Genomic DNA, 23,986 nt, shown 5'->3' with positions numbered 1-23,986 from the left:
AGAGTCTGCAAACATTTCTATAAATACAGTTAAGAATATACATATGTATTGGAGACTCCAGAATTTTCTGTAGTAATGTCATGCTGATGTTGAGATGAAGCTTGATATGTAGGGGATTTAAACTAATTTTCCCTATTGTAGTTACAATTAATTATCTTACCAATTGGTGTGGAAAGGATAATGACTGCTAGTTATGAAACATAATTAACTGGATTTCTATTTGAATAATTGGTTTAACTGAGATCTTCAATATTATGCTCCTGAACAAACAGACATAACTCGCCTCTTGAACAGACACTGCCTGCCCACTTGGCCTTTCAGTTCAAGTGCAGTGGAGATGAAGAGAAGGAAAGGAGCACTTTTATATGTCCAACCACTAGATGCTTACTTCTGTAGTGAAGGGAATACTCTTTCATAGTATCACCACTGAATCACAGAATGGTTTGGGTTGGAAGGAACCTTAAAGATCATCTAGTTTGAAGCCCCTGCTATGGGCAGGGACACTTTCCACTGGAACTGGTTGCCCAAAGCCCCATCTGACCTGGCCTTGAACACTTCCAGGGGCATATCGGGCCATTGACTGCAGGTCTTTGAGTGCCACCATCCAGCCAATCCCTTATCCTTTCAAATGCCTGTGGATGGTGACTCTACTAGGTCTGAGGGTTTTATTGATCTAGCACTTCTTGCCTAATCTTTCTCCTCAGTTCATACTTCAGTGTCTGTAATCCGAAGGTTACTTGGCATGCAACTGAGAGAAGTGCTGTTGAAGCCGTCTTCCTGACTGCCTTTTGATGTGGTTTTGATGTGTCAGTGTAGTTATGATAGATAGCTTCTTACTAGGAGTGGGACCATGCCTCTCAGCTTTCCTCCTATCCCATCCTAATACTGACAGTTGTGCTCAACTCATCCCGTTCTGTGAGCTAAACCAGCAGAGAAAAACTAATCATGCTTAGAGGAAAAAAAAACGCAAAACCAAATAAACAACCCCAAACCAACCAAACGAACCAACTCCCCCAAAAATAAAAAAAAAAGAAGCAAAAGGTGGGGGGTGGGGAGGTGGGAGGAAGTAACCTCCAGATCAGCATTCCTCACTATGTTAAGCAGAAAGCCTCTTTGGGTTTCCAGAAAATGTGCTGAATCATCCCCCTCCTAGGAAAAGAAACAGCAAACTTCAGCCATGCATGTTTACCCCATATCTTATTGGTCATACACAGTTAGAGTAATGTTGGTGAGGTGAAGTTTGTACTAAGGGCAAAACCCCCTTAGCACTAATTTTTATTTGCCCAGGCATGTAAACATGGGCTGGTTTGGTGCCCATTTTGGAGTAATGGGTTACATTAACAGTACTTCCATTGGGAAACAAGACACATATGCCAGCATATGTAAGTTTACAGTGCATTTAAGAACAACATGGGAGTGAGGGGGAGACCTTCATGGCTCTCACTGAAGGAACTTCAGTTAGGTGGAGAACTTTTTCTTATTCCTCTTTCTTTTTTTTTTCTTCCTATTTTTTAATTTTGTTTCAGAGTTGGAAAGAATAAGAAGGTGGAGGAGGAGATTTGAGTATCATTTTTGTTTTAGGGCAGCAACAAAGTATGGGAACACATTGAAAAATTGTGTGTTAGAGTCTGGAGTCAGTGTGTCATTCGGATGCTGACTAACCCATGATAAGCTTTCTAAAGCATGAAGAAAAAGAAACCTTATACAAATCAAGAAAGCTACAGTAACAGTAGTGGCAGAGAGCATGAGCTGGCTGGATAGATGAGCAGTGAACCTCTGGTGAAGTAGAAGCCCGCTCAGCTTTGAGACAGGGGTTTTTGTTTGCTGAGCAAAAAGTGAGAGCATTGTTCCTAGGCTCACCTGGCTCAGATAATTATTTAGCCATTGATCTTTCTATGCAAAATACTAAAATACTTACCAGGTTTTGGTGATGCCTTTTGGTAGAGCTTCATGGCCTTCAGCCTTGACAGCTGACATCAGGTGCTGTCTCTTGCAGCGCTGTACTAAGGAAAGCTAATAAAGGTGTAATGCATCTTGTTATCCACCTGACATTTGTGCATCCTTCTTGCATCACTTTCTGCCCTGAGGTTGACCTGTGAGATTAATTTGGTAAAATAAACTAATAGTTAATCTAAGCATTGTTCTCTCCCCTGTATTTGTAGTGTGCTGTGCATGTAGCTTGTGGAAAATGGTCACACAGAACTGTGTAGGGTACCTGTTTCAATGGCTGTTGGATTTCCCTCCTGCAGATTTTAAGCAAGAGAAGGTTACCAGAAACCTTTGCATATCTCATCTTTGGCTTAAAACTGAGTTCTGTTTTTCCTGGATATAATGCTGCAGGAGCAGTTGTAATCCTCCATGTCAAACTGCCTTCACTTAAACTCAGTCACTTTTTCCCGAGTTCAGGTTTTTGAAAAGTATTGCCAGTGACAGGGAAGACTGAGTATAACTGGAGCATCACTTGTGCAATAAAACTATACTCACAAAGGGTTTGAAATTTGGTTTTAAATACTAGTCAAATATTTGTTTGAATTATTAGTTTATAATATTACTTTGTTGTTGTTATTATTTTCTTTACATGGATGCCCCACTCCTAGGGTCAATGTCCCTTTGTGTGTGTGTATAAATGTTGACCACAGTAGAAGATCCACAGAGTTTATTTGCCCAGGCATGTAAACGTGGGCTGGTTTGGTGCCCATTTTGGAGTAATGGGCCATTTCCTTTTTTAATCTAAATCAATTTCCAAACCAATTTAGATAAATTGTGAGAAGTTCTTCAGAGGCAGGTCTGGGAGCAGAGCTTGACATGAATAAGAGTGTCATCATGCACCATCCACACAGGCTTTGGCACAATACTTGACTGAAATTCCCTCAATAAGCAAACAGTGCATTAGCCCTGGCTCTGCAACACCTTCCCCGTTGCATAATGGTGTTTGTGCTGGGGTGTTATTAAAACCCCAGGCAGCGATTCCACCCTGCCTCAGCCTCTGCTACTGGCAAAATGTTGCAGGCACATGTTGTTGCAACGCACTTTGTTGTGCCTTGTCCAGCCTGGGAACAGGGCACTGATGAACCGTGGGTGTCAGCGTGGGCAGGGAAGCCCCACTCATGCCCATCAGCTGGTGGTTGTGGTGGTGTTGTGGGGCAGTTACCTCTGCCCTGTGTGACTGTGGGCTGTGCAGAGCCAATTACAATAAAATCAAGATTACTGTCTTCAGATGAGCCTGTGGGGTTAAGAGTTTCCAGATACAGCAAGAGACCTGTTGGTTCAGGAGCAAGTCCTAGCCCGATCTGACAAGGAATGGCATTTTAATGAAATTTTAATTCTTTGCTCCTGAAGCGAAGTAGGATTGTGGTTTTAGGTGGTGTGTTGGTCTTCAACTCTGAGAGCATTAAGGAAAGGAAATAAAATAAACCTCTCTTAGTCAAGCATTCCCAACACAGTAGCTGATGCCAGCCAGTTCTCAGTCCATCTGTAGCTGGTGTAAGCACTGGTTCTCTCCTTGATGCTTGATTGCTTGATGCCTCAGCGGATCTATGTACTACTGGTTGGTGAAAATAAAAGCGAGTTTTTGTATTATTATTATTTATTTGCCTAGTGCTACTTGATTGTCTCATTTTGTTATCTGATGTTATTATTTCCACTGGATGTATTGACTTACTTTCTAAAGTCGTTCGTGGCAGTGTCCCCTCTGCATTGACACTGAGGCAGGCAAAAGGCAAGCTTTAGGATGACAGGGAATGCAGCAAAGAAGAGAGTGGAAACTAAGCACCCTCATTTAATCACAGACCCTTACTGGGCAAAAGTAATCTTACTCTTGTTTTTTTTTAACTTGTTGCATTTCACATGCATTCTTCCTTTTAATTCCTGTATCTCTCCTCTATTGCATATCATCTCTTGTGTTTTACTACTGTCTCCTACAGAGCTGGTTTTCTCTGGATTTTAAATGTTATTTAAATGTTATTTTTAAACATTATTTAAAAATTGGCAAAGGTCCAGACTTTGGAGCCATCCGAACTCATAAGATGCTGCCTCAATGCCCTTTCTCTGTAGCCTCAAGAAAGAAAATACAGAAAGACACCAGTCAGCAGCACAGTCGAGAGACCCCAATATGTTGGTAACAGCACTGGTTTGCCTCTGCTCCCAGCAGCACATGGTGATCCACTGTTGGCACCAAACTCTCCCATTTGGGTGGGCAGGAGGAAGCAGTGTTGAACGGGGAGAGGTTTCACCTATAGCAATAGGCATGAAGTAGCTCAGACAGGGGTTGGTGGCCCATTGGGGTCCTTCAAGGCTTGAGCTTTGCTTCAAGGACATCCAGTGTGTCAGGTGTCTCCTAGTGATTGTCTATAGTGATAAAATAGTGCAAACTGTTCCCACCTATGAAGGCATACTTCCACCCGCTCATATCCTTAACCTGTGAGAGGAAACCTAAGGCTGGGTTTGACAAGACATTCCAAGTATCTAGAAATGCAAGTGGATGTCCACAGGGGTTTCTGAACACACCAAGGCAAACATAGTAAATGTAAAGTGGTCTTGGAGGTCAGGCTGCTTATATACCACCTAAGCAAGTGTGTATAAACAGCCAGTTTTCCCAGAAGACAGAGGAAGCAAGGCCGGGAACTGAGCCTGCAGCTCCACAACAGTCCAGCCTCAAAGGACTCCATCATGGTTTTTCCTTGTGCTAACACTGGCAGGTCAAGGAAATTAAACCAGCATTTTTCACTGGATTGGGTTTTGCAGTAGATCATCTCAGATCATGGTGAAACTGCTTCCCTTATTCTGGTCTCTTCACTTCTTGGAGCATACACCAGGGACCACTGAAGGTAGAAAGGACTTTGGTGCTGTAAATGAGTCCTAGAGCTCCCTGTGCTGTAACCTACAGGCAGGACCATACATGGTCAAGTCACTGTCTCTACAGTTCCTGAAAGGCATATCTGCCTGCCTGCATCAGAGATTGGCTTTGATTTGTGCATAACCACCCCTTGGGTTGTAATTCTGGCTCCATGGACTCCTCCTGTGCTGTCAAGTATATGGAAAACCTTTCGTGGTTTGTTTTATTTCAAAACACAAAACCTGGTTTATTTTGAAGAGTTTTCTCACTGACTTCTCTGAAAGAATTATTACTGAGATTTTTTTTTTTGTTCTAGCTTCCATCCACCTTACTGCATGCTTTTACCTTTCATAGCTGACTCACGACTTTTTATTTTAAATGAACAGGGGAGATGATGCTTAATTAAAATTCTTGGGATGGAGGTGGTGATCATTACAGGGTGATGATGCAGAGGGTGAACTCTTCTGTTTATCTACAGAGCTAATCGGGCTTGAGAGGTGGGTGTTAAGCCACTGTCCTACCTGGAGAAGCTGCCTCTGAAGCACAAGCGGTTAATTAGTTTTCTGCTCCTTGGTCTCTCTTCTGTGATTGCCAACAAAGGTAGCAATTACCAGGTTATGTCAGGGGATGGTCCCTGATGTGGATAACTTGGAACTGGGAAACTACACTGACAACTCAGCAAATTTCTTACAGGCCAGAGAACACCTTTGGCCTGGTCAGTAGTAAAAGAAAGTTGTTACCCAGACTAAATTTGTGCTAATACCTTAGGGCAAAAGGTTCCATATCCATTACAGGTCCCTTGAAGCATTCGGTTGTTTGAAGGATCAACTCTACCCAAACACAGTCAAGAATGTGGTACGTGCTGTAAAGGGCGAGTTGTTTTGTGCCTGTCTTTTCAGTGTCTTTTTTTTTTTTAGGCAACTTCTGTAGCATAGTTTATGCTTCACATAACAAGTATGTATGCTGTAGTATTTGTTGTGTAAAAATAGAGAAAAAAATCATAGCAACACACTTGTTCTTGTGGAAGCAGCGTGAATCAAAGGAGGTGGTTCAGGAATGAATTTCACAATTTGCAAATGCCTAAGGGGAGTTATGATAGCTGGTTCTTTAGCCTAACGTTCAAGGGTACCATACAATCAAGTGTTTGAACACTGAAACACAGCAATTTGAGATTTAAAAAAAAAAAAAATAAAAAAAAAATAAAAAAAACAGTGTAAAATAATTGACTACTTGAAATAATTTAACAAGGACTGTAGTGGATTTAACAGGAGTTGTAGTGGGTTATTCATTGCTGGTACTTTTGAATCAAGATCAGATGTTTTGTTCATGCAGCCAGTAATGGTAGGAAAATCTTATGAGCACATTAGTTCAGACTAGAAGATCACAGTGGTTGGTTTTGGTCTGATACTCTATAAGTGCACTGTCCAGAACAATATAGTAGTTTCTGTGCTCAAGCCAGAAAAATCCAGGGAAAAAAGAGCCATGCAGCCAACTGTCTCTGTATATCCTCCGACACTTCAGTGTCGGGGAAAGCTTTAGTAAATGGGGGACAATTTGACTGATCAGGAGTGTAAGTGAACATCTCTTTGTTGGCTTCAGTAGACTCATGGTCAGGAAACTTCACAAACTTATCTGCAGCCATTGTGTTGATTGTGGTGCAGAAGTTTCCAAAGGTGATTCTCATTTTTGCAATGTGCTGTGCAGAGGTGTTGAGCCCCTGGTGTGGGGAGGTGCTGCGAAAAGGTCAAGCACCTCTGGAAAAGGATATATGCAAATTGTTGGTATTTATTCAGTCACGTAGTGGGAAAGAATAAACATTATTCCTGACATTTCCATTTTTGACTAATGATGGACGGAGTTGGCAGATTTTCAGCTGGCCGCCACATGGGGTCTGCTCAGTCCAACAAACAGAATAGGAACAGTCTGGGTCTCGTAAAGTTTGTCCAGGTGATATGCCAATTTTGACCTCAAAATTACTTAGCCGCTTCAGAATGGAGGTAGTACAACCAGCGAAACTGCTTATGGAAGCAAAATGGGGTGTGGAAGGATGGGAGCTGGTTAGTTTGCTGGAGTTTCAGCAGGTTTTTTTCCATCGCAGGAGCCACAGAGTGTGGCTTTGATTCCCTGAGGCTGGATCCGCGCGGGGCCTCCTGAATTCACCCACGGTTACAGGTGTAATGGTCTCTGGGCGCATCTAGTCGGTCGGTGGTGGGGATCGGGTCGGGATCGGGTGCTTTTAGCGTCGCTAGCCCGGGATGGGCTGTGCCACGTGAGATCAGATAGCCCGGCGTTGGTCCTGATCCATCGGCCGGCCGGTCTGTCTGCCTGCTCCTGGCCGTGGGGAATCAGCCCACGGGAGGAGGGGGTGTGGGCTTCTCCGTGAGAACTCGCGTGTGCCTGGCCGAGGGTTAGGGGAGCCCGTGGGGACGGGGGGGATAAGGGGCTGGGAACATGGACGCTGCTCTAGCGGCAGCCGCCGTGCCTGTACCCATCAGGGCTGGCTTCCCTCAGCGCCCTGCGGACAAAGCCATTCAAATTTAGAGGAATGAATTTGAATCCATGCAAATTCGGTTCCTGGGGGAAGCGATAAGTGTCTGTGAAGTGCCCCGTCTCAGTCCCGCGCGGCGGGTCCTGGCAGATGAAGCCGCCCCCGGCCGCGGGACCTCGGGGGGAGACGGGACACGACACGACACGGGGCTAGGTCACCGCTGCCCCTCGCAGCGGAAGCGGGGTGGGTGTGGGGTGTGTGTGTTGCCGCTTTGACCCCGAGATGCAGCGCGAATAAATTCCCTTTGATAATGACTTCCCCAGGGAGACAAAAGAGCGGGAGGGAAGAGGAAATTTGACCGCAGTGTTCACGGTTACATTGGCGGTGCCGGGGGGAAGGTGGCCGCCTGCCTTTGAAGCCGAAACAGCCACCTCTCGGTGCTTTTTATGCCTACGGGGGTGGGGGAAGTGGTAAAAGCGGCGGCTGGCAGCCGCTTAGGATATGCACCGGTAGTCCCGGTGCTACTTCTCTGTACATGTGTTGGGGCTCGGACACCTCTTTCCCACTTGAGATGTGCCAGAAGAGACAGCGATGAACGGCTGCTCGCTGTGGTCGTCGGCTTCAAACTGGGTTTATTATTTTTATTATTCGCGCATAGCGATCTAGAACAAATGATTTCCCGTCCTGACCCGAGCCCTTCCCGTCCCAGTGCGTGGGGCGGCAGTAGCTGGGCCGGGCAGGGTCAGCCCGGGGCGGCCGGAGCGTGGCCAGGGTGGGGTGGGAAATCTATTTCAGGCGTAAACACGAACAAAAGCGCTGTCCATCGTGTCCTGAGCGCAGAATTTATTGCTTCTGCAGGCGCTCGGTCCCTCGGGTGGGCAGGCGGCGGGGCCGACGACCCTTCCTGCCTTGGGACCGGTGGCAGGAGCCGCTCCCCCTTCCCTCGCTCCCTCCCCCGCCTCGGGCAGCACTTTGAACGAAGATCGCTGGTGGGAGAGATTCTTCCCGCCGCCTGACGAGGAGCGGTGACGAGGAGCGGCGCTGGGGTACGGCGGGGTCGGGGGAGCCCCCCGGGGGGAGGCGGGAGGTGCTGCCGCTCCGGGGCGAGTCTGGGGAGGAGCGCTCGGGAGGCTGCTTCCTCCCTGGCTTGCCGCCCCGGGGGAGGGGGACGGAGGGCGGTGCAGGTATCTCTCCCGCTGCGCTTCCCACCAGGCGGGACGGGGAAGGGAAGTGGAGGCGCCGCCCGGCAGGGACAAGGCTGGAGGAGCTCCCCGCCGCCCCTGCCCTCGGAAGAGTCGTGCCTGGCGCTGGCCCCTCCTCGGGACCTGCCGGGCACGGGAAGGAGCCGCGGGGAGCTGCCGGCGCCTGGCCGGGTGCGCGGGTCTGTGCAGCTCCGGGTCTCGGTGTGAATCTGCCGCGACGGGGCGCGGGTCGGGTCTGCAGCCGGCATCGCCTCTCCTGCGCCGCCTGCCCCGGCTCCGCGGCAGCCTGGCCGCTGTTTTGGTGCCGTACGGAGGTAATTTGCGGTTACTTGTATCCGCTCTCCCTGGAGGCAGCTCGGCCGGAGGGGCAGGGTGAGTGGGTGGGTGCCAGTGGATGCCGGTACCTTCGCCCATCCGGCTGCAGAGCGTGGGGAGCCGAGGGGCTGGAGGCGCCTCTGCCCCACCGTAACGTCTTTGGAACTTGGTCAGGATGGACAGAACCCCACCTGTCCTTCAGGGAGCTCTGCCTGCTGAGAACGGCACCGTCCCGGCTCCTCCGGGATAAGCGCTCGCGGCGGGGCTGTCGGTACACAAGGCTAGGCGCAGAATTTTTTTATTTTTCTGTTCTTTACAATTCCAGCCTTGTGACTTATTGAACACTTTCTTCAAGTGTTTTCACTGGAAACTTGTCTCAAATGAGGGCTGTGAGCCCTAACAAAGAAGGGTGTTGTTCGAGAGCCAACAGGTGACGGGGTGAAACCTGAGTATATGTGTACATTGGAGTAAAAGTCTGGCTGCTGTTTAAAATAGAATTTAAAAAAATCAATGGGAGACTGTAAAAGGCAAGATTTCTTTCTTTCTAAATCTGTACACCCTCCTAAGGAGAGAGGGGGGAAGCATCCGTGAGAATACGGCTTCCTCGGCTGGAAGTTTGGGTCTTGCCTTACTGCAGTGTGCGCTTGAGTTTCCATCAGCGCTGGAAAGTGCCAAGGATAACACGGCCAAATCAGATGTGTTGGCGTGGGGTGATGCTTTGTCATGGGGCTTCCTCCTTTTGTTAATGAAGGTAGCCTGTCTTTGCAGTGTGGCTCGTCAAAAGAAAATACCCTGAGAAGGACAGTCTCATTTTCAGTTGGAAAAGTAATCTTTGCGCTGGAATGCTAGAGGAGGAAAGCAGTTAACTCATCTGTCGGTCCTTGTTCGCTGGCTAATGAAAGGGAAAAAAGTTCTTACTTTTAGGGTCCATCTAGAGGTCCGTTGAATGGACAAGTAGACAGGCTCCGTTCTTTCCCCCACTGCTCTGGGTAGTTCGTTACTCAAAGGAGTCAACAGCTGAAGAAGTCGCTGGTGCTGATACAGATTCTGATCATCAGTTGGATCCAGATTTTCCAAGCACAGAGCTATAAAGATCACTGTAAATATGTTACTTGTTCTGTAGCTAGGGAATGGGACTTCCTGATGATGTGCGTAATACATATTGGAAATAGTCTTTGAATTATTAATAGGTTACTTTATGGTTGTTTATTGCTGCTGTATTACGCCCTTCCTCTTCTAATGTAGTTATCTTGCACCAGGGATTAAATACGCAGGGGAATGAGCCGGCCACGCTAATCTTAACTCGTTGAGCCTTCATTGTGAATGGATGCATGTGATATGCATCTTGTATCCCCTACAGCCTTGTTAACAAGCCTTCTAACAAAAAAAGTTGTTAAAACAATTTACCCTGCAGGACAGAGTAAAACAGCAGGGGATGGGCAAGGAGATGTTTGTCTAACTGTGCTCACAAATCATGACCTTTCTATCTGGTCAGGGGGGAACATAATCAGTGAGCTGGAAATCCTAGCACAGGGATAACCTTCAAATGGACTTCAGCAACAGCTTTGTTCTAAGTTTGATATCCCAATATTTTTTGTACCCATAGGTTTGTAATTAGGAGTGTAGTTTGTCTTTGCTTCTAAGGAATTTCTCATATTATGGTTGTTTTAATTCATCAGTGGAAAAAAACACATTAATTGCTTTAATTTTTAAGTCGAATTTAGCTGTGTAGTTCAATTATGTTATTCATAGTTGTCAACCTGCCAGTGAATACCTCCTTGTAGACTATAAAGCCTTTTTTAAGAGGTAGTATTTGAACAGAGCTGAAACCTCAAAATGTTCCACAGACTTCAAGAAAGCAAAGCAAAACAAAACATCCTTGCTGTGTTCTGTAGGTGTCATGGCAGGAGTAGAAAACGCACCTTTCTACTCATCCCTTGGAAAGCACTTATTTTTTCAGCTGTTGTTTATATTCATTTGAATCTTCCTTAGGATGTAATCATTTTAAACAGATCACTTTGAAGGATGAGTGTGGTTGGGAGGCAGGGAGGAAAAACCCTGTAGTTTTAAATGCAAACCAAATCGCGCTTGAGCAGGAGAGGAAGAAGAACTCCTAAACAAGCAATTGCTAAAATAGTTCTGCAGATAGCCTGCTGTTAAACTAGGCTGGATTAGAAACCTTGCTCTCAGCAACACCACAGTATTTGTGACATGGCCATATTGATACGTGATGTACTGTCAGTCATTTTATAGCCAGCTTTGCGTTTGCTCTGTGGGAGCATTTTTCTTTGAAAGTGAATGATGTCCTTTTGAGTAATCTCAGTTTACTGAAGATTTGTGAACCTTGCTTTGACCATTTCCAGTTGCCTTATCTGGGGAGGAGAACCCTGACAATAAAGTTGCATTTTAGAGTTGGAGTTAAGGAGTATTTTTCCTTTATTCTGTATCATCCAAACTTTCAACTGTCCTGTATGACTGGAAACTGGACCTGTGGGTCTGTGGTTTCCTCTTGTTGGTGTGCAAGCTTTCTTAAATGGATTGGTCAGAGGATGCCCAGGCAGGACCAGTTTCTGCAGAAAAGCAGTCTGGTCTCTTACCAGTGCCTTGTCTTCCTTAGGAATTAGGCAGCACTCCTACACTTACATACCTTTGCTAGTTGAAATCCTGACGTTTCCCAGCACTGCTTTTTGCAGTGTGGAAGTAGTATTTAGCCTTAGTATTCAAAATACTCAGCAAAGTTAACACATCACCATGCATTCAGATTTTGGATTGTTTCCTTGCCTTTCAAGAGAAGTAAGTCAGAGAAGTTAATCTCTGATCTTACAGAGAAAGGGTTTTGCACAATCAATACGAAGCGATTACTCAGTTACTGGTGGGCTTGTGAGTGTTTGGCACTGTGTGAATGGGGCAGGGGTACACTCTGCTCAAGTGCCGAGGCACTGCCAGAGCTTAACCTGTCTCTTTGCCTAAATTATGTTTCAAATCTGCTTTGTGTGGTGTGTGGTTGAGGTCAGGCTGCCTAATGAAATATTGGCAAAGACATTTCACCTACTGACTCCTTTTATTCCTGGGTTTTTGGGCAGGAGTCAGTTCTTGAAAACTCACTGTTTGACCACCACAAGTTCTTGCGTTGCGATGCCATAAGAATTGGAAATACCAGCTCAGATGTCAGTGAGTGACACAGTATTGTAAATTAGATATCTGCCTCTTTCTAAGGGGAAATGGTAGAACAGTTCATCTGCTGCTGAGATAATATTGGAAGGAATTGGGCTTCTCAATGATCCTCATAGTGACTTTTTACTTAAGAGTTATTTGGATATAGATGATGCAGGACACAAGCTGCCAACCTGAGCATCCCCATCCCTCAGCAACAGTGAGCACTGTTGCCTCTTTTTGCTAGAGTGATTTCCTAACTGCATCTCAGTATTCCTCTATCCCTCCTTCCTCAAACCCCAGTTTTATGCAAGTAATAACAAAAACATACCTGATGCTTAACTTTACTTCCATTAGTAATTTGAAAAGGGAAACAGTCTCTTGTCATTTGTTTCTGAAGGCAACTAATTCAAGGGATATAGTAAGTACCAGGAAGTCTGTTTTCTATTTGAAATACATAGGATTGAGTTTGGTTATACTCACCTTCCTTGAGAAAGATGGTGATATGGCAGTGTTAAACTCAGAAGCTATTTTGCTAACCTTCAGTTGTTCAACTTGAGTAAGATTTCAGGCATGTGCCTGACAGCTCACCAGCTTTCCAGAAATAGCCTGTTCTCAGAAGGGAAGTTGGCAGGTTTGCTTGCCCCATCAAATATTAAATTAATCTCTTATTACAGTGCAGCTATGAAGTGTGTTGGCATCTCAGCCATGCACCAAAAATAATGCCTATGTTTTTGAACCAGAAGGTTTTGGAGTAAAGTGAAATAACTTAATTTCTATGAGCACTAGCCCAGTGGAAGAGTTAAGTAATGCCATCTCTTTTTATTGGGTGTGGGAATGTATAGATGTATAGAAAATAGGAGTAGATAAGACTGTATACTACTGGATATTGTAATTTCTGTGAGTTTGTTGCTCTGGATGCATGTGGGCACTTTTTATGGAACAGGTTTAGTTTATGTGCTGAATCATCAGAACTTGGCACTAACCAGTGCCTCATGCTTGAAGGAGAAACTCCTGTTGAGTAACCAGCAAAATAGTTGGGTACACAGTCTTAAATCTTCCGTCTGTGATCTATCAGCAACTTACTTTCTCTAATATGGTGGTGATACACGGGATATGTAATAACATGGGACTCACCAGAAGTTTTTAGATTGCTCTCCAAATTAGACCCACCAGCAAGGTTATATGGCAAAGAGATTAGAATTTTCTGCTGCTCAGATCTAGCACTCACAAAATTGGATCTGTGTTTAGATAAATAGGTGAAAGAATGTCCTAAAATGGGGAAGACATAGCTCATGTGTAATGTGGTACTGTTACAGCAAGCTTGTTCCTACCCTGACTGGTCAGGATGTCTGCCATGTTAGGACACATCCTCTGTGGGTTTGATTATCTGTATTTATACATATATATACATATATATATATATATATATATATATTCATTGAAATTCCTCGTCTGAATTTCCTAAGAACTGCTAGACATTCTAATGTAAGATATTTATCTTAAGCTTTTTACTGCAGACTGCTATGGATCTTGGTGAGAGCCTTCTTTGCCAGTTGTTACTCAAAATGATCCCAGTGATATTAAGCTTTGCAGGCTTCATGAATCAACAGAAGCATCACCCTGTAGGGTTTTAAATTGACAGAACAATCATGATGTATTTTACAGAGACTAATCTGGCATAATTGAATTTCAGATATTTAGCAGGACCAACGCCCTTCTGCTCCCATACAGCTAAAACAAAGTTCTCAGAGGAATCCAGCAGATGCTTGCTGCTCTGTGCCTACCTTGTGAACAACAGGATGCTACTTGCACAACTATCTTTCCCCAGTAATTTCTTTAGTTTTTAACATGTGGTTGTCATGTCTTTTGTTTTACTAGATTAGTGGTAGTAATGGCTTCAGGAAGAGCTTGTGTCATTCATGTTGTTAATATCTGCTCAATGAGTCTTTCCTGGATATACCTATGTAAAACCTGATGTGAAACAAGCAGAACTGTAAAAGGTGACAAGTGTTAATATTGAAATACATTGTGGTTGCCAATTGTCGTAGTGTGTGTCTAGGGTTTGTTTTGTTTTTTTCTTGAGTAGTTTTATTTTTATAACTCTTTCAAGAACTTTTGAATTGCTTATAGCAAGTTGTAATGAAGCTTCAATAATTTATAATTCTGGACAACAAAAGGAATACTGAACTGTTTTAAGATCATTTACACTGATAATTAGTTGCTGCATGTTCAAATTTATTAAAGCTCTATTAATCTCTTTCTCTAGATCAATTTCTTGATGAGCTGCAGCTGAAATATTTAACGCTTCACACTCATGCCACTGGAGATGGAGCCCAAAGCCAATAACCTCATTTTTGGGTGTCAGCGAAGCTCAACCTCTGATGATGACTCTGGCTGTGCCTTGGAGGAATATGCTTGGGTTCCCCCAGGCCTCAGACCAGAGCAGGTACCAACTATACTTCTGCATTTTAAAAATAAACCTCATAAGGAGGACTGTCTGAGGGAGTGATGTGTTGCTTCTACAAGTGTAATTAAATTCTTATAATGTATAAAACTTTAATTCATATAGAACTTTTCACTTCTTTTTTTGTTTGTTTCCTGTTCCAATGAGGCTGTGTGTAGGGAGCTTAAAATCCTCAACCCTGAGGAGTTTTATGTTCCAAAGAACAGTTCCCAGTCAAGGTTTTTCACTAAGTATGTGCTGCAGAGATATGTATTGTCAAGTCTAAAAGTAGCACAGAAATGTGCTTTTTCTTTGAAAGTAGTTATTAGGTTAAATTAAATATTATGGCATACCTCATGGCATTGTGCTCTTTGGCCAAGTACTTCATTGCACTTGGCAAATTAGGCATTTGACATCTAGAACGTGGATGATACTACAGTGCACGTAAATGCAAGTGTTCTATCACTGTGACAAATAATAACATATTTTACACTTGTTTAAATAGTTGTATGCCTGTCATTTGTCCCTGCTAGGATTCCTCTTGCATGGTGTCTGGAGCCGACACTCATGGGTTGGTTGGGCTGTTCCTTCCCCTCTCCTCATTACCCTTTTTTTTTGTATAACATCACAGTAATGGAAATAAAAGTAAAATTATTTATGAGCAAGTTTCTGTGGGAGATCAAAATGAACCTCTCATGGTATTCATTTACTTGATGATATTGTAACTGTGCTTAAGCTGTGTACTTGCTAATATCCAGAACTCAGACTTTAGTGTTAAATGGCCAGAGTGGCTTTGCAACATCTGCTAGAGGAGGCAGAGCAATCCTGGCAAGCTTATACAGTTTGTAGTTAAAAAAAGTGCAGAAGATGTCTCCTTTTTGCAATGCAGAGATATTTTCTTAATAGTGAGTAAAGTAACAAGTCAGCAGGAATGGCAAATAATGGGCTATTTTTAGGGCAACTCTTTTTATCACTTACTTAACATCTATAAGAATCCTAATGAATCAGACCTTAAGGCAAACAGCAAGCTAACATTCTGCCAGAACAATTAAATGCCCTAAAATATCCTCATAATCTCAGCTAGCTCAAACTCCCTGAAGATTTTTTTTTTTCCCAAGATAAATTACTTACTTTGAGAACAGTGCAATAAACTTGAGAAAAGGACAGAAAGTATCTTTAAAGCTTCACTTCTTGCTGCATGTTATCTTTTTTCAGAGCTTTTTGAAATACAGTTAGTAGCAAGTGGGCTTACAGTAAACTTCAGTTGTTTTAAGTTTTGGTTAAATGAAGACTAAGTCATGTTTTGTACAGCCTGTCTAATAATTTTGATTGCTTCCTGCCTTAAGTGACAGATTACTGCTTCTTTTTCATCTGTCTTGAACAGTAATAAGCTGTTGACCTGAGAATTATCTAAATCTGGATGGCAAGTAATATTTTTCCCAATAGCAAAATTTACAGCCCCAGGTCTCATGACAAGCTGGAAGCTGCATAGGAAAAACAATAAATCTGTAGCTGTTCCACAAAAATATTTTTTGCCATTGGGCTTTGTCATAGTGTTCATTACAGCTTTCCTGTCATAATATTCTTCTGAAAAAAAAAAAAAAGAGTGAAGATTGATAAAAAAACATTCATCCCATGAAAATTCCATGGTTAACTTGCACCTGATTGAAATGTGGCTGGATCCAGCCTCCTCCCAAGGGAAGGATGTTTCCACCTTCTTACCAAAGCCCACATGGAAGCAATGAAAACCGATGCTTTGGGTGAACCTGGTCAGCAGGAGACTACAAAACAGCTTTTGTCTCAACAATGTGTAAAATGCAGAGAGCAAATTAAATTTGTTTATATAGTGGCTGTTTTCTGGAAAGCTTCATGCCTTGTGTGGTAAATTACAGAGGGAAACTTGGAATTTCCACAGAGTTGTTGACCAGCCCTAAAGGGGGTGGGAATAATGAGAACATTAAATGTGCATAATTTATGATACCCCCCTAATTGTCACTGCAAATTGCATTCCAGAAAAGCAATTCAGCAGCTGGGTGCTAGTTTTATCAGAGACAATTCACGTTTGCTGAGCTGGTTTATTTGGGTCTCGTATTTTCAGCAAAAACCCTGTCATAGGTCTAATGTAGCGTGACCTCCTTCCTTCATAAATGAGACCTGAGATAAAACAGTAGCTAAAAGATGCTGGCAGTGCTTGGGTGATGCATCTCCCTTGGACTGAACTCTGTGTTTCTCCTGGTCAGGTCCAGCTGTATTTCGCCTGCTTGCCAGAGGAGAAGGTCCCTTACGTTAACAGTCCTGGAGAGAAACACCGGATTAAACAACTTCTCTATCAGCTGCCACCCCATGATAATGAGGTAAATACAGAATTTAGCATGAACCGTCAGGGCTTGGGGTCTCCTTGCCAGCTTTTACATTGAGAATTACCTGTCTGTGTATTTATTACAAGCCTAAACCATGGCCTGCAGTGGCATCTGAGCTATAAAGCAGCATGGTGTGTACACTGAGTCCATTGTTCAGCTGTCCGCTCGGCCTGTGTGCAGATAAGAGCTGTCTGGAAGGACACTGCTTCTGCTTGTTAGGGAGGTTGGTGTCACTGCAATAAACTTAACACAAGTTGGTTTTATAGTGTTTGCAGCCACCCACCAATTACCAGGAACCTACAAATTCCTGAAATTGCATTGTAGCGCACAAAAAGGATGCTTTGTGATAGTAAAAGGTTTGCATCTCAGTTATGCAGTGTAATTTGGAGTAGAAGTGGAAATAACAAACAAGCTCTTTGTAAGGAAAGGGGCGCGGATGTCAATACTTAAGATCTTGTGTCTACTGCAATACTTAGTTGTGGGCACTTAACCATAAATCTAAAAGACAATGTTAGGGCTGGTTTGGGTTCATTCCATTGTTTTAGGATAGCAGCAGATTTTAGATTGGCTTTTAAAAATCTTTTTTCTTTCCTAAACAACTCCTTAGTTTAGCATGGTGGGGTTTTTTCCTCTAATGCACAATCTCTCTCCATACTACTTTTGTGTTATGCCATATTACCTAAATATTAAGATGGCAGAGAAGGCAAGTTGGAAAAGTTTAATGATGAGTGGCAGCAGGCCTGATGAATTCCTTGCATATATGCACTTACTTATTAATGTGTTACTTTAAAGGCTCAGTGTATAAAATAAGTTCTCTTGTGTTTTCACTGGAAGGTGAGATACTGCCAGTCTTTAAGTGAAGAAGAAAAGAAGGAACTGCAGATATTCAGTTCTCAGCGCAAAAAGGAGGCACTTGGCCGAGGCACTATTAAACTACTCTCAAGAGCAGTGATGCATGCAGTTTGTGAACAGGTAATACTCCTAGTGCCACAAGCTGACTACCAGGCTGAATAATCTAAAACTACAGTATCTCAGTATTAAAATTTAAGCTTATCTCTGCCTATATCTGAAAGCAACAACAAAACCAAAAAAAAAAGGATTTTTTGAAGCTGCATGGAAGAAGAAAGAAGGTAGTGCTTGCTTAAGCAAAACACAACCTTTGATACTGGGAATGAACTGAGTCTTTGATGTATTTCCTACTCGAAAAAAAACCCTAATGCTGACTCGTACTAAAGTAATGACAAATGAAAAACAGACATATGCTTTAAAATGCTATTTTGTATAAAATAAACTTATATTCACAAAAGGTTCATTGAGACACAGTTTGTCTAGACCAAAATTGATAACATTTTTTCCCTCTTGTCAGAATTTTGGAATAAAATCTCATACTGGGTTTGGTGTTTTAACTTAGTTTAAAGGCAAGAAGCTAGTAGTTTGGGATGGGAACTGTGTTCACTTTCTGCGTTTGTTCCTAGTGTGGTACCAAAATAAATGGCGGTGAAGTTGCAGTTTTTGCCTCGAGAGCCGGGCCCGGTGTGTGCTGGCATCCCTCGTGTTTTGTGTGCTTCACGTGCAATGAGCTGCTTGTTGACCTGATCTACTTCTACCAAGATGGAAAAATTCACTGTGGCAGACACCATGCTGAACTTCTCAAACCTCGATGTTCAGCCTGTGATGAGGTAAATAATTCACATTTTACAGCCAATCTACACTCCTGTTCAGTTAAGAAACTGCAGTTGGGAAATTCATAACTTCAAATGCAGTCACTTAAGAAGTCAGAACTCTGCTGCACAGATGTGTCTGGAGGCTGAGGGGTATTTAATTTCTTGTCAAATTGGCAATATTACAAGCAATATGATGGTATTTAGAAGGCACAAACCTGTTTGTGTTTAGAGTTGAACCTTGTAGATGGAATAAGAAAAAGTATCTGTACAAATATTCCAAAATATCATCCTTATAGAGGCCTCTTTAATGGTTGAATTCTTAGGTTCCTTTTTTTTTTGCTTTAAAATGTGCTGGTTTTCTTTTTTTTTTTTTTGTTATAGAAAAGGTTGGAATGCCACAATTGCTGTGGGAGGTCGTTGTTTCTATCTTTGTAGGCAAAAGGCAGCTAAATAAAAATAAACTTAGTGTATGAACTGCAGAGCTAGGATATTTTACATACTCTAACTCCCAAGGTCAGGTTTTGGCCACTTAACTAAAAGTATACATTTTATTTCTGAACAGATAATTTTTGCTGATGAGTGTACAGAAGCTGAAGGTCGCCACTGGCATATGAAGCACTTCTGTTGCCTTGAGTGTGAAACAATCCTGGGTGGACAGAGATACATCATGAAGGATGGGCGGCCGTTCTGCTGTAACTGTTTTGAATCTCTCTATGCGGAATACTGTGAGACCTGTGGGGAACATATTGGTAAGTCCTTTTTAAGCATTAAAGTTACAAATTAAGGGAAAGGGAAAGCCAATTTATGAACTGATTTTACATTCCAGAAGCATGAATTCTGCAAGTAATTTTTTAGAGAAACTCAAAGCACTGCTTTTCTCCCTTTCTAGGTGTTGACCATGCTCAGATGACCTATGATGGACAGCACTGGCACGCCACAGAAGCTTGCTTTTCCTGTGCTCAGTGCAAGACCTCTTTGCTTGGCTGCCCTTTCCTTCCAAAGCAAGGGCAGATTTATTGTTCAAAAACCTGCAGCTTGGGAGAGGATGTTCATGCCTCTGACTCTTCTGATTCCGCGTTTCAGTCTGCTCGATCCAGAGATTCCAGGAGGAGTGTCCGCATGGGAAAAAGCAGCCGGTCAGCTGACCAGTGCCGTCAGTCTCTCCTCCTGTCACCAGCCGTCAATTACAAATTTCCTGGCCTTTCAGACAATGCTGATGATACTCTCTCTCGTAAGTTGGATGATTTAAGCCTTTCAAGGGAAGAGGCAAGCTTCGTTAATGAAGATTTCTGGAAAGGAAGAGTAGAGCAAGAAATGCCTGAAGACCCTGAAGAATGGGCAGAACATGAAGATTACATGACTCAACTTCTTCTGAAGTTTGGTGATAAAAGCCTCTTCCAGCAGCCCGCTGAAGTAGACATTAGATCAAGTGAACACTGGATTTCTGATAGCATGGTCAAGAGCAAGTTGGACTTGAAAAAAAATAATCCAAGCCTAGCAAGTAAGAAGTATCAATCAGACATGTACTGGGCCCAGTCACAAGATGGTTTGGGAGACTCTGCATATGGCAGCCACCCAGGCCCTGCCAGCAGCAGGAAAATCCAGGAGCTAGACATGGAACATGGGGCATCAGGATACAAACATGACCAAACACCATGGTATGGAGGTTCACTCGAATGTTTGTCTGACTTGAAACAGCAAGAACAAAGTGTTCGAGACTCAATGGATTCCTTGGCTTTGTCTAACATAACAGGTAATGGGGAAATAAATGAATGGTTTTGATGGAGAGGTCAACCAAAGTATGAGTGTTGGAGTATTTTCAACAAAGATTTTTCATTCCTGTGATTTCTAAAAAGCTTTAGTAGTAGGAGATGCGTGTAAAGTAGGCAACAGCTTTAATCAAGCACATAATCTTTAGTGAGATATGTTTCTGCTACTTAAATTCTATTAGACTCTTCTCCTTTCCTTTTGAATTCTCTTTCTGTGTCAAACAGAGTAAGAATGGTCTTAAACTGTGCATTTGTTATATACGAATCACCACTTTAAGCAAATGACAATTTATTTTTGCCATACCTTAAGTACAAGAAGTTGCATTATATATTAGGATAACATTAATCTGCAAAACACTTTAGATAATTTCCTGATTTGCTTGTAAAAATATGTAGGAAGTCTGAAAGGATGGTAAACTTCTTAGCCTTAGGAAATTAGGTTTATGAGATTATCTTTCTCCATTGACTAAAAGGAAACTGGTAATCCGCTTTTGTGAATCTCCTTGTGAAACGTGATTGTCAAAAGTTACCCAAAGGGATAAAGTGTGTGTTAACCTTCCTTTCCTATTTCCCTACAAAACCCCCAAACCTGGGAGTTAGAGACCCATTTTAAAAGTTTTTCAGTCATCTTCTCCATTCTTTTCCTCCTGTAACCTGAATTACTGCAACTACTCATGTAGCTCAGGCCCAACCACAGGCTGGCTGCATTTGCCAAGCAGTAATGAAGGAACTGAGGAGGGGAGGTTGTTTCAGGGAGCACAGGAGGAGAATGAACTAGAGGTGTTGCACCTGGGACCATCACAGGGCACATGACACTGCTGTGGGAATGAAGGGTCAGTAGACACAAATGTGGAGTACACCAGGCCAGCTTATTGTTGATGCTTTTTGGAGGGTAAGGATCCTTCTTTGCAAGGCAGTAAAGCTTGGCTTTCCTGTAGCAACAGCTGGAACATGCATTTGGCAGTACCAGAAACATGAATTATTTTAACCCTAAAAATGGCAAGCATAGACTGCAGAATAATTTTAAATAATCCTTTTTTCTTAAAGGCCTAGCTGTATTCATGTTTCAAAATTTTAAACTAATAGAATTTCTGCTCTTGATGTCCTCATGAACTAATTCTTTGGTAATCAGAGCTAATACTTAAATGTTTTAAGTCAAAACCAAGTTTAATCTTCTATGAAGCTAGTCCTTTAGTTCTGAATAGTTCCAAAAGGTCTGCTTTGCTGACAAGAAACATTTTATATTTTGTTATAATACTTGTCTCCATCATGCTTCTCTCATTTCCTTTTCCTCTTTTTTCCCCACAGGGGCTTCAATGGATGGAGAAGGCAAGCCACGGCCATCTCTCTACTCTTTGCAAACTTTCCAAGAGCTGGATGTGGAGGACTGTGAGAAGATGAGCAACATGGGAACTCTAAATTCTTCAATGCTCCACCGGAGCACAGAGTCCTTGAAGAGTCTGAGCTCAGAGTTGTGTCAGGAAAAAGTCTTGCCAGAGGAAAAGCCAGTCCATATGCCTGTACTGAGAAGATCTAAATCCCAGTCTAGACCACAGCAAGTGAAGTTTTCAGATGATGTCATTGATAATGGAAGTTATGAGAATCTTGAAATACGTCAGCCTCCAATGAGTGAAAGGACTCGTAGGCGTGTTTACCATTTTGAAGAACGTGGAAATCGGCCTTCTCACCATCGCAGAAGAAGTAGGAAGTCTCGTTCAGATAATGCACTTAACTTGGCCACAGAAAGAAGAAGCTCTCCGAGAGAGAGATTTCGTTATTACTCCCCTCAGGATCATGAAAAATTTATTCAGAATAGGAGCTCACGTGAGCTTCGGGCATTTATTCAAAATGCGGAGCTGTATGGACAATATGCCCATACTAGGTCTGACTATGCACTGAGGAATCAGGTGGTTGATAAGTTTTTTGGATTGTATGGTGATGAAGATGACTCCTGGTGTTCAACTTCATCCTCATCATCAGATTCTGAAGAGGAAGGATATTTTCTAGGACAGCCAATTCCACAACCACGGTCACTGAGATATCCATACTATACAGATGATCTTTCTGGTCCAACTACTGTGTTATCTACTTCTCAGTTTGGACAAAGGACAACCAAATCAAAGAAGAAGAGGGGACCCAAAGGAAAAAATTGCATTATTTCTTAATTAATTCTTAATATTTCTTAATTGGGAAGACCAGTCAACTCTGTAGCTACAGTATGAACCACATCTTTTTATATTAATAATTGTACTTAGACAAGTTGCTAAAGTTCTTAATGCTTTGCCATTGTAAATGATAACCCTGCCAGAGTTTACATTGTACAAGTAACATTCAGAAATGTCCCCACACCAAATGATCTGCTCAGATACTGCTAGGTTTACATACTGTGTTTCAGCTGTCAAAATACTGTTACTGCAGTTCTTGATAGAGACTTTTTGTAGACATTTTATTTTATGCTCGCTATTCACCTACTGAATTATCTGAGAGAGGATTCAACAAAGATAAGTAAATAAAAATGTCAGTCCTGTGCTGTAGCTGTATCCATATAGGTGACTTTTGACTTTTTCCTCTTGCTGCTAAGAAAAAGAAGGCTCTATGCTGTGTCTTTTCTTCACAGATAAAGCTCATTCTTCCCCTTTCAAAAACTGGAACTTTATTTTTTTTTAATTTGGGAAAATGCTCCTTAAAGAGGTAAAAATCAGAATGTGGGAGCTGAAATGCTTGAAGCCTTGATGTATCCTAGAGCAACAGTAAATGGTTTTTACACTTAACTTTCATGGATTTTCCTCCACAATTTTTTGAGAAAGTGTAAGGTGGTTGTTTTGGATTTGGGGGTTTTTTTGTGCCTGCTTAAAGGAAGGTATTAATCCAGCTGCTGGAATTGGACTTAGCTGCCAGTGAGTGGTGATGTTTCTTCTGTTGAGCCCCCCACCCCTCAGCAGTGAGAGAGGTAAAACTGCTGGAGTCCTTTGCTCAGGCACGTAACCCCATTTAAGTCAATGAATCTACTTACGTAACAAATATTTTCATAAGGGCTTAAAGGATTAGGCTCCAGAATTGTGTCTTTTCACATGCATTATCCAGATTTTAAAATGTATTAGCTGCAATTCTAAGTCAAAAACATTGATATTTATAATGTAGTATTTCATAGGCTTAAATGTATTCATAATTTAACAGTGCAAATACTAATGTACATATTGTACAGTTAAAATTTTAAAATCTGAATATTTTTATATCCCTGAATTTGAAGAAGTTTGTTACAAGATCAAACTAGATTTGTTAAGGGTTTAACAGCAGCATTATGGATGAAATATTGCTTGTATTTTAGTCAGGGGGTTTAAGCTGAAAAATATTGAAAAATGTTCAGTGCAAAACAGCTTAATTTTGTCTACTAGGTATTAAAAGCTCTGTATGCATGGTGGGGCTATGTAAATACTCTCTATGGCCCTCTTAATCTTGCAAGTGTTATTTATGCGTCAAGCAAAATGTAAACTATATAAATGTAAAAACCACACAAGCCTGGAATATATCAGTACAACCAGTATGCAACTCCTGTGGATGTGGATTTTATTATTATTGTTCCCCCTCCTTTCCCAAAAATAATTTCTGAAGTTCACCTACATAAAGGAAGAGAGATACTTGGTGGTTAGAGAAGGCAAGCTGGCAAAAACTATAACTTTGTAGGTAATCTCAAAAGTTCCCTTGAACTGAGATGTGGAGCACAAGCTACTTTAAGTTATAATAAACTTCTTCCA

General features: G+C 42.4%; 1 protein-coding gene across 2 annotated transcripts in view; it reads left to right on the top strand.

Moving 5' to 3' along the window:
- Positions 1-23,780, top strand: part of PRICKLE1 (prickle planar cell polarity protein 1) — a 66,696-nt gene extending 42,916 nt beyond the window's left edge. Inside the window, exons 1-8 of one of the 2 annotated variants that reach the window (XM_032688541.1) lie at positions 8,250-8,347; positions 14,262-14,441; positions 16,679-16,792; positions 17,633-17,770; positions 18,274-18,477; positions 19,025-19,211; positions 19,352-20,215; positions 21,540-23,780. In XM_032688541.1, the coding sequence (XP_032544432.1) occupies positions 14,310-14,441; positions 16,679-16,792; positions 17,633-17,770; positions 18,274-18,477; positions 19,025-19,211; positions 19,352-20,215; positions 21,540-22,396 (2,496 nt within the window). In that variant the 5' untranslated portion in view covers positions 8,250-8,347; positions 14,262-14,309 and the 3' untranslated portion in view covers positions 22,397-23,780. Of the gene's footprint in view, positions 1-8,249; positions 8,348-14,261; positions 14,442-16,678; positions 16,793-17,632; positions 17,771-18,273; positions 18,478-19,024; positions 19,212-19,351; positions 20,216-21,539 lie in introns of those variants that run through there. The other variant, XM_032688542.1, reaches the window with a different exon arrangement.
- Positions 23,781-23,986: the final 206 nt, after the last annotated feature.

This window comes from Chiroxiphia lanceolata, chromosome 5 (genome assembly GCF_009829145.1).
Source record: "Chiroxiphia lanceolata isolate bChiLan1 chromosome 5, bChiLan1.pri, whole genome shotgun sequence".
NCBI classification, from domain to species: Eukaryota; Metazoa; Chordata; class Aves; order Passeriformes; family Pipridae; genus Chiroxiphia; species Chiroxiphia lanceolata.
This window is presented reverse-complemented; position numbering and strand designations above follow the sequence as displayed.